Source organism: Silene latifolia, chromosome 6, assembly GCF_048544455.1.
Source record: "Silene latifolia isolate original U9 population chromosome 6, ASM4854445v1, whole genome shotgun sequence".
NCBI lineage: Eukaryota > Viridiplantae > Streptophyta > Magnoliopsida > Caryophyllales > Caryophyllaceae > Silene > Silene latifolia.
Window position 1 is genome coordinate 134,519,067 of NC_133531.1, and position 15,718 is coordinate 134,534,784.

At 36.2% G+C, this 15,718-nt stretch overlaps 1 protein-coding gene across 1 annotated transcript; it reads right to left on the reverse strand.

The window, feature by feature from the left end:
- Nucleotides 1-932: 932 nt before the first annotated feature.
- Nucleotides 933-4,497, reverse strand: LOC141587339 (non-specific lipid transfer protein GPI-anchored 3-like). The gene is made up of 3 exons (XM_074408799.1): nt 4,093-4,497; nt 3,244-3,291; nt 933-1,187 (listed from the first exon to the last, which is right to left on the reverse strand). Exons 1-3 carry the CDS (start codon nt 4,424-4,426, stop codon nt 1,096-1,098), a joined length of 474 nt encoding a protein of 157 aa, XP_074264900.1. The 5' UTR covers nt 4,427-4,497; the 3' UTR covers nt 933-1,095.
- Nucleotides 4,498-15,718: the final 11,221 nt, after the last annotated feature.

The window sequence follows — 15,718 nt, forward strand, 5'->3', positions numbered from 1 at the left end:
GAGTCAAAGCTAGCTACAACACAAAAGAAAGGGGAATGAAGGTCAACCTTTGACCTTCAATTATTCAAAAGTGCATCTCCTCCATCCTGCATTTCGTTTCATCACCAGTACACTTCTTCATCACCTTCATACCACTATTCATCATCTTCATCGCCATTTTTTATCATCATCGCCTACCTTTACACCATTTTCACGCACCATTAACTCACCTCCATTCATTCACCACACTAACTGTAACCACCAACAATCCCTCCGCCATCAGCAGTTCACACCATAGCTTCCAATTTTCGCATCATCATCATCCACCATCATCTTGTCCTGCTCTCCTCTGCCTCGCATCAACCTCCATTGCTGCCGAACCCGTCACCTGCACTCCGGCACCACAACAAACAACCTACATAAATGCATCAATCACCGCAGCAACAACACCACAAACCACCATTCTCACCACCGTGAGCAGCCCACCATCAGCCTCATCATCTCGGCAGCCCTCGAGTCCCAAACTCAAGCTCGGAATCGAAACCGAGCTGATTGAAGATAAGATGCGTCTCTATGCCGGCTCACCGGCAGCCGACTTATCACCGGCAATGACCACACACCCCTATGTACTCTGTGCCGGGTGCCCGGCAGCCGACAGACCGGCATGCAATCCTCCATCTCTTCATTCTCGCATCAAGTGTGTTTCTACCGCAACATTATCTTATCTTACGTCAAATACTAATAAATTGGTCTATTGGGTTACATACGACCTTGCAGATAGTACTGCGGATCGACAAACCACGGTACAATTAATTTAGGCATCCGTGTGGCGCGAAAGTAATTAGAGGGTGTTTATGACTTGGATCAATCTCTTAATTGATCCCAAACTGCCGAACTTAAAGCCTATACAGTTCATGTTCGAGACACCTTCCCTGGCAACTGTTACGGAATCATTTGAAAAACGCATAGGATTTCCCTAGGATACGCGTTATAGACTCAATATTCAAAGAGCAAATCGAGTGCTATGATCTAAATTAATCTGATACAAGTATGTATGATTTAGATCATCTAATGCCATAGAGTGTGTTCAAGAATAAATAGAAAGAAACCAGAAATCTAATAAACAACAACATATGTCACGAACATAAGTAAGCCGAAAACAAATCCAGTCCCTGTAATTGTTGCAGCAGATCCGCTTCCTGTTCCTCCTGAAATGATAATGAGTAATTGATGTCATAAGTTCAAATTAATTTATTTGCTCCTTGTTTACTTCTACTCAACAAATGATCTAGTAACTACTAACTAGCAAGGATCATTGCTACTAAATCTTAAGGAGTATAGAAGCTTGCGAAAAAAAAAATTAAAACGAATAATCACCGTTGTTATCAATTTATCATAGCATGTCGCTTTGAATTAAATCTTAGTGTCATTCAACGACAGTGGCATTGGCTCTGTGGCTTGATTTAGCTAAATACGGGTAATATCGCTTCAAAATGTGGTAAAATTTGGCCATAGTTACATGGTTTTAATACTATGATATTGAGTAATACGGAGTATAAATACTAGACTCATTCTTCCAAGTTATTGAACAAAGTTTTGGAAAATGGAAAACTAATACTACTCCGTAAACTATATGACATCGAACTTCAAGCCAAGTTAACGTTCAATAATTCAACAGTTCCAATTTTCTTATTCCTAAAATCACGCCATTTAGAGTGCCTCACCGCGGATCGAACTAGGTTCCAAAATTAAATGATGTACCTATAATGTGAAATATATACGGTATTTTTTCTAGAAATAATTATTATTAGTTTATTAGTTGATAGTCTGGAAAATTATTATTATAAATTTGGTCAAGTTGATCCGGTGCGGTATTTAGTCCACCTTTTTAGTCCGGGCCAATATAACTACGGTGCGGTATTTAGTCCACCTTTTTTCCATATTTTTGTTTTGGGTCTACCTAGACCTTTACTCGGGCCGGGCTAGAGCCGGGTCAGTTTGGCCAGGGGTGGGGGGCTATCCTGGTCAGACCCGGGCCAGGCCAGGGGGAGGTGTGAGCCGGGTTGGGATATGCTTGAGCAGGGCCATGCTCGAGGCGGCCAAGAGCGGGCCGGGCCGATGGGCCTTACCAAATTATTTTTATGTCTTATTATTTTTGCTAAAATGCCGGGCCAGGCCAGAATTTTAGGACCAAGCCCAGGGCTAGGGCGGGCCGCGGTCGGGCTGGGCTGGGTCAGGCCAAGTTACATAAAAATAACGGCACAATATGGGTCTGGGGCGGGCCAGGTCAGCCCGGGCCGATGACCAGCTCTAGGTCTACCCAGTTTTATTGGTCCCGTACGGTCAATGAACACCCTGATATTGTTTACTGACTAACAAGTAGGGATGGCAGTGCCACCCTTACCCTGTGGATATCCATCCACCCGAAATTAAATGGGTGGGATATGGATGGTGAATGTTTTTCGAATTTAGGGTAGGATATGGATATGGGTGAATTTAGGGTGGGATATGGATTATCGTCTCTCACTCTCTTAACCACCCTGTGGATATCCGAAATTAATATTTATAATTAATTTTTTATTAAGTTAATAATTATTTAGGCCATTAATGATTTCCCTTCAAAAGTATATTTTTTTTCCAGAAATTTTACTTAATTTTAATATCATACTGTTTTTTAGGAAAAGTAAAACGTGTGTTTATATGTATATTGTTATTTTCACTAATCAAAGTAACTTACTTTTGTTAGTTTAATCAATAATATAATGCGTTGGTGGTTTCTTTGTAGTTGGCGAGACGTATTTGTATGGTCACTTGCTTTGCAAAGACACTTTGCTGTTGGATATATACTGGGTTGCTATTTGCTAACACATATTGTAACTTGAATTATGTATGCCTTTTAATTTTATCGCCGCAATTTTTTTACGATATCTTTAAATTTTATAAGTTGTGAAAATATCCAACGGGTACCCGCTTCACCCGGTGGATATGGATATGGATGGATGAAAAAATATTAAATGGATGAGGGTGGGATATAGATGATCATAAATTAAATGGATATGGATATGGATATGGCTCCACCCCATCCATATCCCACCCATTGTCATCCCTCCTACTTTACAAGTAGTAGTACGCGCTTAGAAAAGTCTGATCATTCTATCGACCGACCACCATACCCACATTAATTATTATGGGGAATAATTGTGTCCCAGACTCCTAATTAAACACGGCTTTGAATTTAAAAGTTTGACAAATCCACTTGTTTACCTGTAGGAGTTGTACTTGTTGACGATGGAGATCCTGATGGAGCAACACCTGTAGAATGAAATTTATCCAAGTAAGTCACTTGTAACATCGTTTAATTAACAATAATCACTCAAAATTATCGATTTCGTCTAAGAAATACTCTCCAGCTATAAAAATCAATCATTGGGCTTTCGTTGAGATGGTTCTCTATGCGTATTGTTGCAGACTCGTAGCAAACACTCAATAAAACCGAATTTTAGAGATAGAAAATAAATGACTAACCCAACAAAATGTACAGAGACGATAAATAGAAATTTTCCAATCCGAACTCTACTAAACACAATCTCGAAAAAGGTCAAACTTAGTTCCAGCCAAGCTTTGACCAAATCGACTTTAACCCACAAAATAAGGTTGATTTTGAATATAGAAAAGTCTGAACACTTAAATTTCCGATCTTTGTTCTTAATTCAAACATCAAACTTTTGATCCTGCCAAGATATTAAACAGCCTAAAATTATTTACATCCCAAATCAATTATTGGGCCAGAATTTGTTAGAGTATAAAACCGATCTAAGACTATACAACTATCCGCTTAAGCTTTTATAAGCTTTTGGCTGAGATGGTTTCCGAGCCAGCAGGGTTCAAATCCGGGCAGTCTACAATATCTCACCAAATAAAAATTCAGTAGGTCTGACTTAAAACCGTCTTTTAAAGTTAATATCTCTAACATGTTTGTTTATTTAAATTGGTTGTGATTCGTTTTAACTCAGAACGGACTTAACTAAGAACTTGCGATTAAAAATCCCTCAATCAAGCAAAATGGAACATCAAAAACCATAAATTTAATTTCAGAACAGAAAAGAAGCTGACCTTTGCAAAAATCAGCAGGAGCAGTATGAGTAGGAATATTGCAACGAGTAGGAAGATTAAGTGCTTGAGTAATATTAACACCCAAACCCTTAAGCAAAACAGGATTCTTATACAAATCACAAAGACATTCCTTTTGATTTGTCACAGCATCTTTCAACGGGGTACAACAAGCCGCCGGTGGCGTTGTTGTGCCATTTAGGTACGTAAAACACCCCGTTAGCTTCTCAGCACATGAGGGTGTGGTTGCTTGCCCGGTTCCTTGTCCCGCCGCTATCGTTATCGTTATCGCTATCGTTATCGTTACTAGAACTGCCGTGAGTGATTTGGTCGTCATGGTTTGGTTTGAGTTTTGAGTGTTTTGGTGGTTTGGTTTGGAGTGTTTTTGTTGACTTGTGTTTTGGAAGATGTTTTATAACATTGGTTGGGGCCTGGGGTGGCTATTTAATGTTATTGGGATGGGGCAGGTGAGGGTGGGTCTCATTTTCAGTTCACGCTTCAACAATTGAATTAAATTTTCCTAAGATTATGCATGAAATTGAGTGTATGAGTAATTAGTAAGTTTGGTTTAACACCTATAATATTTGTTTAAGTTTAAGACGGGTTAAATATTATCACATGGTCGTAATAAAGACAAAATATTTGGCATTTCTTTGGCAACAAGTGGAGTGGTTTGGTATATATTTGACTCATCGTAAGTTTAAGACGGATAATTCTCGTATTAAATGAGAATTTGTGATGAGTAATACTCCATTCATTCAATTTAATTTTTATAAGGCGGTAGTTATTTTTAGGTGTTAGGAGTTGAACTTAAGTGTACTTAACTGAATTGAATGGAATTTAACTAAATTAAATAGAGCTGAGTTGTACTCAATTGAATTCAAGTAAAAGTTAATTTGTATAAAATGAACTAAATTAAACTTAATTAAGATGAACTGAACTGAATTGAGCCGAAATTAAATTAGGATAAATTTGATACGAAGATTTTAAACTCATGACACGATGTGTAGCATCTCCCATGAGATTTATGAGTTTATTACTTGCCGAGTTAAGTGACATCTAGTCCATTCATACCACACCAATGGTAACATTGACTTTTTCACACTTGTCGAGACACGTTTTGCAACGTGAATATCTTTAGTTACACATTATCAAAAATTATAAAAATTTAATATTTTTATAGCATTCATGATGATAAATCAAACAAGATCTCACATGACTATATTTTGTCTTATAGATTAAGAATAATATCAAAGATTCCCTACGACCATAAATAGTGGCAAGATTCTCAATGTTACCATTGGTGTGGTACGGAGGGAGTAGTATCTTAAGGAATAAAATGTAAAAAATGTTAAAAGAAATATGGTTTAAGAGGGCCTAAATAAAGGTAATTGTTTTTTTAAGAAAAGAAAAGTGAGTTTACTTGTGGGTTTTGGTCAAAGTGGTTCTCATTTTGTTCGTTTTAATTTGATGCTATGAATTATGGTTATTATGGTTTAAAAATTTATCAAACTATAATACTAAAAATGATAGAAAATTTACGTTTTTATTATTGGTGGTTTATATAATCGCTTAGACCCTCCACAACAACAAATAGATCCCCTCCTAAAGTCGATATTTTCACTTTCATCCCCACCCAACAATAAAAAGCTTTTATCATCTTATGATTTTTTGTGACTCATCCAAATATGATGAGAGTCACAATGAGAATAGTTGTCTTTTATTGGTTATTTTATTATTTTTATTGCTTATTTTATTGTCTTTTTTTATTTGATTGGGTGAGATTATGAGAAGGAAGATTGAAATGGAGGGTTAAAACTTATTGTTGTTGTGTGAAGTTTTTGGCAAAATTATCATCTTATGATAAAATGAGGTGAATAAGTTGAGGACCCACAAAAAATAACAAAAACTTATTTGTATTTATTTTATTTTTTTTGTTGTGTTATGTGAATCATTTTACGTGTGACTTGTGAGTCACAACTTGTGACTCGTGATGATGTTGTGGTGCGAAAGAAGTACGTTACGTGTGAAAGGCCTTTTCGACTATTCCTTAAGATGAGTAGATGGTAGGGCAGAGTACGGATCGGGTATTTGATCCAAAGTGTTAGTTCGGATCGGATATCCATATTAGAAATCCTGAAGTTAGATATCCAATATCCAAACTAAATGCCTCGGATATCCAATGTTCGGGTATCCAAAATAATCGGATCGGATGCGGATATCCATACTTTTGAATTTACTTTTAAATTAAGTTTGAAACACGATTATATTCATAGTTTTACATGATGATTTTCTTTCGTATTCTTATTCCAATGTTCTCGCTATAAAATTTAAGTACCACCTAGATATTTCTCTAATATTTTAAACATTAATTAAGTTGTTGTATCAAATAAAATTTTGTTTTCTCGAAATTATACTAGAAAACTATAGTTTCGGATCAGATCGGATATCCAAATATTTTAATTCTAATATCCGTATCCAAACCAAAACCAAAGATTTCGGATCAGATATCCAAACCAAACTTAACTTTCGGATCGGATATCCAAAAATTCGGATCGGATTCGGATCGGATATCGGATCAGTTTGGATAATCGGATTTTTTGCTCAGCCCTAGTAGATGGGGCCAGTCAGTTAGTCAATAAGTTGGAGCAAGACTTTACCGTTTCACTTTCATGCGTTTTTAGTTGTGACGGATAATATTTGTTAAAGTCATTGTATTTTAGGCATTTTAATTTTTTTATATCTACCCACGTGAGTAATATTTAACCCATTATAAATTTGTGACGAATATACCTATTACACAAAAAATTTACCACTGGCGTTTTATTGCGACAATGCGACAAGTTTGGCAAGTTGCATCATTTCTTGTGCTTTGGGTGCCAAATGTGTCATCGAGTGAATAACACTTTAATTTCCTTTTTTTGGATTTTTATGGGGATAGTTTAACCTCTTTATGGTGGTACTTTGTGTTTGGTGGCATCCGGCTAGTAGCAAGGGGTATTGCACGCTGCTCTAAATTTTCAAAAAAATAAAGATTATCGATTTTTGCGGGCAAAAGTTCTTAATAAGAGGTCTTAACAAGAGGTCTTAACATGAGTATAAAGCAACATAAGGAAAAACTACTACCCCAAAATGTTAGTTCTAGCCTCTAGGGTCTCCCCTACTTACTGCTTAGGCTATTAATGAGTTGACCCCACTTGACAAGCCAATGAAATTGGCTCGGTTAAACCTTGACACGGGATGATCAGACTAAGCTCGAACCAATCTATATCCGAGCCTAATAAAGCTTGACTCGAAAGCTCGTTTGAGCTCTATTTTTTTCTAATTAGTGTCGCATAATTTTTATCAACGATATTTACTACTCCCTCCATTCAACTCCACTTTGCAACTATGCTTTTTGCGCGGGTATTAAGAAACGGATTAAAAAAACTATTAAAAGTACATAGGGAAAGGGAATGGTGGAGTTAAAGATATTAAAAAAATATAAAGGTGAGTTTTATGGTGGATTTGTGTGGGGTATGAATGACATTTTTTGTAAATATAGATTTTCAATAAGGATATAAAGGTCTTTTACATGTCCAAATAAGGAAACCTGTAAAGTGGAGTTGAATGGACGAAAATAGAATACTTGTAAAGTGGAGTTGAATGGAGGGAGTACAAATTATATCATTTTTATGTTAAATTAATTAAAAATTAAAAGTAAACATATAAAGTGTTATTTAAAGTTAATAAACGGAAAAAACTAGTTCGAATTCAAATCTTTTAGGTTAAAAATTATGTTATTACTAAAAATAATACTCGAACAAAATATACTCAAACAAAGTACGAGCTTTGACTCATAAAATATAATATGAGTTGAGCTAGAACTTTGGCATCAAAGGTTCCGGCTGAAGGTAGGACTCAGATTTTAAAATACGAGCCGGAATAAATCATAGGTAAGTTCGAGTTCGGCTCGGTTTTACTCCTCGTGCCAAGAATAATCCTCACCTTCAAATGTTTGGGGTTGAGCAATTTTAAGTAGATTTAGTAATCGTTGTTTATTATGTTTAACTAGTTTTGGCACCCGTGAGAATCACGGGTTTTTTTGTTTTAAGTTTCTTTGTTGGGTTTCCTTCCGTAAGCCTTTGTTTCGATTTTTCATTTTTCCCGTTTTTGTCCATTCTGGAGGCCCAATTGATTTTATTTTTTTGTCGTTATTTTCTCCTTTTTGGTTGGTTATGACTTATGAGAACTAACCCGGTTTTGAATTTCCGCTTTCATTTTAAAATTTGGTTGTATCTTTGTCGGTGAAACCAACACAAAACAACAGTCGTTCTTCATTTTTGCTCTCTCTATTGCTAGTCCCGTTTTTTGCTTGAGCTGTAGATCTCGCCAAGGTTAAATTGTGGTCATTCGGATCCTTTGGTCAACCGTTTTATGCTCTTCCCCGCCACCCTTAGTTTAGATCATGGTATTTGTTAAGATGCATGAATAATTAATTAAAAGGTGAATACATTAATAATTTTGTATGCAATTATGTCAAAATTTATGAATACTAATTTATAACTACCAATAATTCGTGACACTTCTATATTATAAAATTGGTTTAATGGTGTTATTTAATTTGCTCCAAAGTTTAAATTGTAATAAACAAAGAGAAATGTACTAAAATACACATTTGTAACTCATCTACTTGGCAACAAAACTAATTCTTTTTTTTTTTGTATGTTCATGGAAATTATTTTCTCTTATTTTTTTCTATTTACAACCAACAATCTTAATATCGATGCTTTACAACAATTGTGATTTGAAAATTTAAGTTGGGATAATAGAGAAAAATTAATCGTGAGAGGGTTAAAATCTCCAAAATTCATAAGGTACGGAATTGGCCTAATTTAGTGCTCATATGGATTACAAATATTTGTCCATTGATAGAATATGAAAAGCTAATGGAAACAAACAACAATAAGCACTAATACCACCATATTTGTAGAGTAAGAGTCACTTATATATATATATATGAATGATAAACATATAAATATCAATTAATCACAAAGTCAAGTTTACGACAAATTTCACCTTGATGAAAATTTAATCACCAATTTATGTTTCAAAACTTTATTAAAAATACAAATACTTTGACTTAAATGGCAAGACATTGTTTATAAAATTGAATATTTTACATGAAATGTATTAGAAAATTAAAAACCAAGTGAAAAGAATAGAAAACCATAAAACTATAATAAACCAAATGTGTTAGATTGGAAGTCATGAATAAGGGAATGAAAGTTACAAGAGCATAAACCATCACCTAAATTAATTACTCACTTATATAATAAGAAAATACCCTTAGTTGATGTAGTCATTTGTTATCATAGTTTGAGAATTATTACACTTTCACATTGTTACAATGGAATTTTAAGTAGAACCTCAACATGAATGTATACACATGTTTCTGCTTAAACGAAAATCACAAAATTTAGCATTTGTTAGTGGCAATCAAATTAATCAAACTAAAAATATTAACCTAAATGAGGGCCAAATGGATCAAATGCTTAGTTGCAAGTGTTGAAACTCTTGACGCAAGTAAACCTGCAAATCCAAACACTTTTATTAGTAACGTAAAATCTCATAACGACAATACACCAATTAAAAAAAACTAATTAATACAAAAAAATTATATATTGAACTGTAAAATAATACTATATTGAATATTAAAACATTTTAAATGATAAATATAACTTCGTCAACCTAAATTAGCATATGGAAATATAAACATATTAATTAAAAAAAAACTAATAAACGAAAATATTGGCAAAGAGAATATGATATTATTGAAAGAGGGAGAAAACTTGTATATTTATACATTTTTTAAGACATTAAAGATTTTGATACGCCTATTCCCCTTCCCCAATATTAAAACATAAAAATGAGTAAATTAACTATATGAATTTATGAGATTAAAATTTGTCAAATTAATATAAAGATTCTTTAACTATGTGATTAATGAGTTCTTAATTAGTTTTCCATTCTCTTGAACTTCTACTAATGTAAATACATAATTAAACAATAGGTAAAGATGGAAGATGGAAGATTATGTAGACATAAGTAAAAAGAGTTTAGTGCTAGCATGAGATGATGTCACGTGTCCTTTACTTAGATGCTCTCCATACCTTATTTTTAATATTATTGTATGTATAGATGAGTGAATTAAATTAATGTTGTGTCATAATGAATTATTTTCATGTCGCATTGTGGCTGAATAGAATCCTAAACCAACGGCTGCGTCGAGGGGACTCTCTGAACTGGCCATCTTCGGCAACTGTGTGAAGGTCAAATTGGGGGAAGATGATATTTTGGAGGTTGTGTAGGTAGTAAATTCATGTGGGTTGGCTAAAAGAAGCTAGATTATAGGGGATTAAGAAGGTACGAAAGGGGGTGTTAAGAAATGACGCGCAAACATGGTATATGTCGATTGTGGGTAGGCAACGATAGCTAAGTCCACGGTATGTGAAAATGGTGACGTGTGAATTTTGTAATGCAAGGTGACATTTAGTCCATGTCTACGTGGCTTTTAAGGTGGTGACGTGAGATTTTCGTAATCCAAGGTGGCATTTAGTCCAGGTTTACGTGGCCTTTAATGGTTACCCTTTTAATAATATTTATAGATGATAGACGATGTGAGTGGAAAACATGTCTGCGTGTCAATAGTTAGAGGCTGACGTTTACATAGAATGTCCTACGTGGCTTTTTCCAAGCCTACGTGACTTTGTCTAGGTGGAGTTTATTACTCATTTTAGGGGAGGCTTTTAATTATATTTAAAGATAATTCTTTTTCCCGATTAATTTGTCTTTTTCTAGCAGATGTCTTAATTAAGTTCTTGACATTTTTGACTGAGAAATCGTGAGGATAAGTTACGAATTCAACCCCTTAATAACACTTTATTTTACGTCTTTTGACCCGTATTTTATCTCTTATTCGACCGAATTAATAACTCGAGTTAGCGTTATTTACCCATTTCATTCTTATATAGCACATTAGCCGATTGATTTTAAATATTGTTATTTTATACTCCCTCCAATTCACCATATTCTTTCCTATTTCCTTTTTCGATTATTCAAGTTTTCTTCCCTATTTCCTTATTTGGACATAATTTTTCTCTAAATGGACAAATATACCCCCATCCATGTCCTCTCTTTCGTTTCTCTGCCTACCTATCTTAAGCACCACCGCCGCACACCACGCCACACATCTGGCATTATAAACAACCGCGCACCACCACTCTCTTTCATCCCCTATCTCCCGCATCGTCTTTAACAAGTCTCACGACAACACTCTTCCGTCTCCTTCTTCAACTGCCGCGATGTTGGAGAAGTACAGTGTTGCTGATGATGATGCGCAGTGCCGGAGAATCGCTTCGTACCTATTTGCGGGTATGAGAGTTTGCATATTACCCGGAGCTTTGTCTCACGCAGGCGGATTGGCGGTGGTTTGGATTGACGGTAATTTGGATTGAGAGCGGTTTGGGCTGAGTTTGGTGGTTGCAACGGGTTGATGGTTATTCGGGTTTTGGGGGTGAGATTATATGGGGGTAGTTAGTTAATTTTGTTGGTTTTTTTAGGCGTCGTTTGGTTGTCATGGCGGAATTAATCTCCCGTTAATTTTAAAAACACGTGAATTGGGTAATTCATGTGAATTACTAAAAAGACATTTGGTTGACATGTACGAATTGAATGGACACATGAATTTCAAGATACCTAGGGGGAGCTAGGTAATCAAAATCCTCCATTATGGAGGAGTTTGCAATTCCTAGGAAAAAAGTAAATCATGTGATTTTGGGTAACTAAACATCTTCATTTTTTCCAATTCATAGGATTTTCGAATTCCCCCACATTTCTAGAGGCAACCAAACGATACCTTAATTCACTCCCCTCAAAATAAAGGGAAGAAAATAAGGGATCGGAAAGTATGAGATTTTTTTTAGAGAAATAGAAGGTTCGTCAAAGCTAGGAGGCCAAAATCCAGTGAGGGAGTAATATGGTGGTGTGCAATGGTGCATGCTAGGTATATCTAGTAAATCCAAAAAGTTGGTGAAGTCACATATTCTCTCCCCTCTCTCCACCCTTTCCTCCCCAATTAAGTAACCCTTGGTCTACTACCACCGCCTTCCTCCTTCACCTCCCATACGACCCTTCGGCGCCGCCGGAGATATGGTCTTTCTTCGACTAATCTCCGGCGGCCTTAAACGTTCGCCCACGGTTTGATTCATTTTATCTCCAATTTTGACCCACCTTGCTCCAACTGTTACGATTTCTCCAAATCAAAGTAATCCCCAATTATTTCGGCCTTTCTGACTTTTATGTTGATTCCGATCAATTTAAACCTCGATTTATCCACCTTTTCCCCAATTTTCTGCAATCGAAAATCACAATTTCCAATGAAAGTTCAGATCTTTGCACAATTTCATCGATTTTCTGGGATATTGAATTGAAGGTTTGATTTCAAAATCCCAATTTTTGGTTTTACACAGCTGTGTTCTGACAAAGTTTTTGCATATATTTGGAGCTAGATTCGAATATACAGAAGAATTGGTTCTCTCGTCTTTGCTTTGTTGTTCTGATATGTTATCGGTTTTGTATCTTTTACTTGGGTTGCCTAGTCTTTGCGTTGTTGTTCTGATGTGTTATCGGTTTTCTATCTTTTACTTGGGTTGCCTAGTTGAATCTTTGAATCCTGTTCTGTTCAACGGTAGCTTGGTTCATCGTTGAACTAGTTTAAGCGACTGTTGGCTTTTTAGGACATGTGTGTTTCGAGCAACTTGTCTTTGGGGTGGGTTCTGTTTAGTCTTCGGGGGTTGACTGTAGTTTTTTTTTCATTTGAATGCAGCAAGCTGACCTTCTTTGTTGGGGCTGTTGTGTGGTGGTGTCTGTTTACACTGTGGTCGAGCGTATGGTGAAGGTGGTGTGGTAGGGTTGGTGTTGTGTGGTTGGTTGGTTGTAGTAGTTTTCTTTTTCTTGTTGTTCAAAGCGCTTTTGCCTTCTTTCACACTGTTTTCTTTAAGTTTCTCAGTTTTCGTTTTTTAGAGTTTACCTTAATTGTTAAGCTATGACGCCCTTTCCCACTTTTTTTTTTCCATTTCTAGTACCGCGTTTCTTGAATACTTTGTTTTTTTTTTTTTTTTTTTTTTTTTATGGTAATGAGAAGTTGTCGAATGAGGAAGTTAAATTTCTGAAGATCCTTACACAGTTAGATTATTCGTGTTTTTCTCAAATTCAAGCCCTTAAAGACTTTTGTAATAATCTCTTTCGACAAAATCAGTTTGCTGAAGCCGGCGATTGTTATGATAAGGCATGCCGATTACTGAGTTCGTCTGTCAAAGACAAAAATGGGCTTGATGTAAATTCATCTTTACCGCTCGCTGTTTCTTTGTGTTTAAATTTAGCAGCGTGTGCGAATAAGCTTCAAGCTTCTGAGGTGGCTTTGACATACTGCTCTATGGTTTTAAATTTCTTTCCTCGCAATGCTAAAGCTCTTTTTCGTAAGGCAGTTGCCCTTAGAAGATTGATCGAACAGGTTATCAGAGGCATGTACTACGTTGGAGGAGGCCAATTTGATTGAGCCTCATAATAAAGATATTATCCACGAGCTGGAAGCCGTAAAGCAGTCTCTAGTAATTAACAAAAATGGTAAGCGTGTTGTCGTTGCGTCCTTAGATGCAGAAGTTGTTCGAGCAGGGAAAGTGTTTGTTTGTTCTCCCCAAGATCAAGTTGCTGGAATGGTGGGGAAGATGGTTGAGACTGTAACTTGTACATCGTCGTCATGTTCTGAAACTGCTGGGAAAGAAAATAAGCTCTTGTCGTATCCAGTTTCGCCACCTGGTTGTTGTGGTCTTAATAGTTCACCAGATGTACCTATGGTCTCTGATAATGAACTCGCGCCTGATGAGGCCTCGAATGTTACACAGGTATGTAATTCTTCTTCATCAACTACCTCAAAATCTCCTCAACTCCGCTTCACGAACAAGAAGCGACCTCATAATACACTACATTTATCATCTCAAGCTTATGATAGTTTGTTACATGGCACAAATTTACCACCCAAGGTCCATGTCTTTTATGAGGGTTCGTCCCCTCATCTCTAAAACCATCTACACGGGAACTCCTCATGACGAACTTCATGGGACAGCAGAAGTTCCCACCTCTTCTCCTACACCGGAGAACTCTTTACACATTGGTAATATTGCATCTGAAGTGTTGTGTTAATTAAGGAAGAGGCTGACAGGTTGATAAGAAGACACGATTTAATTCAGACTATCCCTGTCCTACTAAGATCTCATCGGTCCAGTTTGAGTTTGTTGCGGTTAGGGATCTTTCACTTGCCAGAGCGGGACCTATTGTGCATCGATACCACACTAAAGACTCAAAGGGTTGTGCTTCAGTCACGTCAAAGAAAAGATCTATGTTTTCGGCTTCTTTTTGCAAGTACACCCGCACTTACATTTTTGTTATGAGGAGGAAGCGGTATTATGTCCACCTTATCGAGTTTGACGATCATTACCATCCACCGTTCAAGAAAATTTGCCTAGTCTCTTCGATTAGAACTATTTGTACTATTTCTTCTGTTACTTGGGTGTCAAGTATTTTTGGGGCTGCTTATGCCCCTTCGTTTGTATTTTGAAGTAACATATGTACTCTCTACTACTTTTATTTATAAAGTTTATTGTTGTCAAAAAAAAAAAAAATAAGAGATCGGAGGGAGTATTATTTTTTATAATTTTGTACTCTTCTCGTATTTTTTAAGTAATTGTAGATACCAAATATAGCGGTAACAGAGTAAATTAAGTGGGTCAAGTGAACGAAAATTAAATGGGCCATTTAGTGAAAATTGAATGACCGATATGCATGTGGCTCTTCACTTGGGCCACATTCTTGTATTCTGAGATCAACTACTTGGGCTGCTTACTAGATGACCAAAAATTGGACAAATGCCAGGGGCGTTTATGTCTTTTTGGAAGACCTAAAGAGAGGAGACCTCATTTTTGGCAGGGGCGTCACATTTTTGTAGGACGGAGGTAAGGTGACAATCGGGTCACTCAGGCCGATTATAGGTCGGGTCAAAGCGGGCCGGTTTATATTGGGTTTGGGTTATGTCGGATTGTGACTGGTTCGGGTCGGTTCAGTTTGGGTCGAGTTATCAACGGGTGGCAAGACGGGTCGGGTCATTAGCGGATCAGGAGTCAGGTTATCAACATATATTTTCTTATATATTTAATTTTAAATAGTAATTTTATGTTTAAACAATGGGTATGTATATTAATTGTACCCTAACTACTGAGATTCTGAGAAGTTGCATGCATGAAACAGCCCAATCATTAAATTGTTGATTACATTATTACAATTCAGAGTAATACAAAACGATATCCCATATATAAGAAAATGTTTAACCAATCATGTCACCAATGAGAAAAACATTTGTTAAAACTCTTGCATACACATTCAAGGAGCAAATTCAATCAAATGGTGGCAATCCAAAATCAGCAGTATAATCAACAATAATATTTAACATGTAGTTGGTTTCCTAATAAAACATTAATCCTGCCAACACCAACATTAAGCTGGCAAATGGTCCTCCCATTGTAATGCTACTTCC

Bases quoted from the DNA above. Each gene is read 5' to 3' on its own strand.
- LOC141587339 (XM_074408799.1), bottom strand. From the start codon at position 4,426: ATGACGACCAAATCACTCACGGCAGTTCTAGTAACGATAACGATAGCG. The intron at 3,292-4,092 runs GTCAGCTTCTTT...TTCATTCTACAG, and splicing joins TCCTGCTGATTTTTGCAAAG to GTGTTGCTCCATCAGGATCT. The intron at 1,188-3,243 runs GTAAACAAGTGG...TTATCATTTCAG, and splicing joins AACAAGTACAACTCCTACAG to GAGGAACAGGAAGCGGATCT.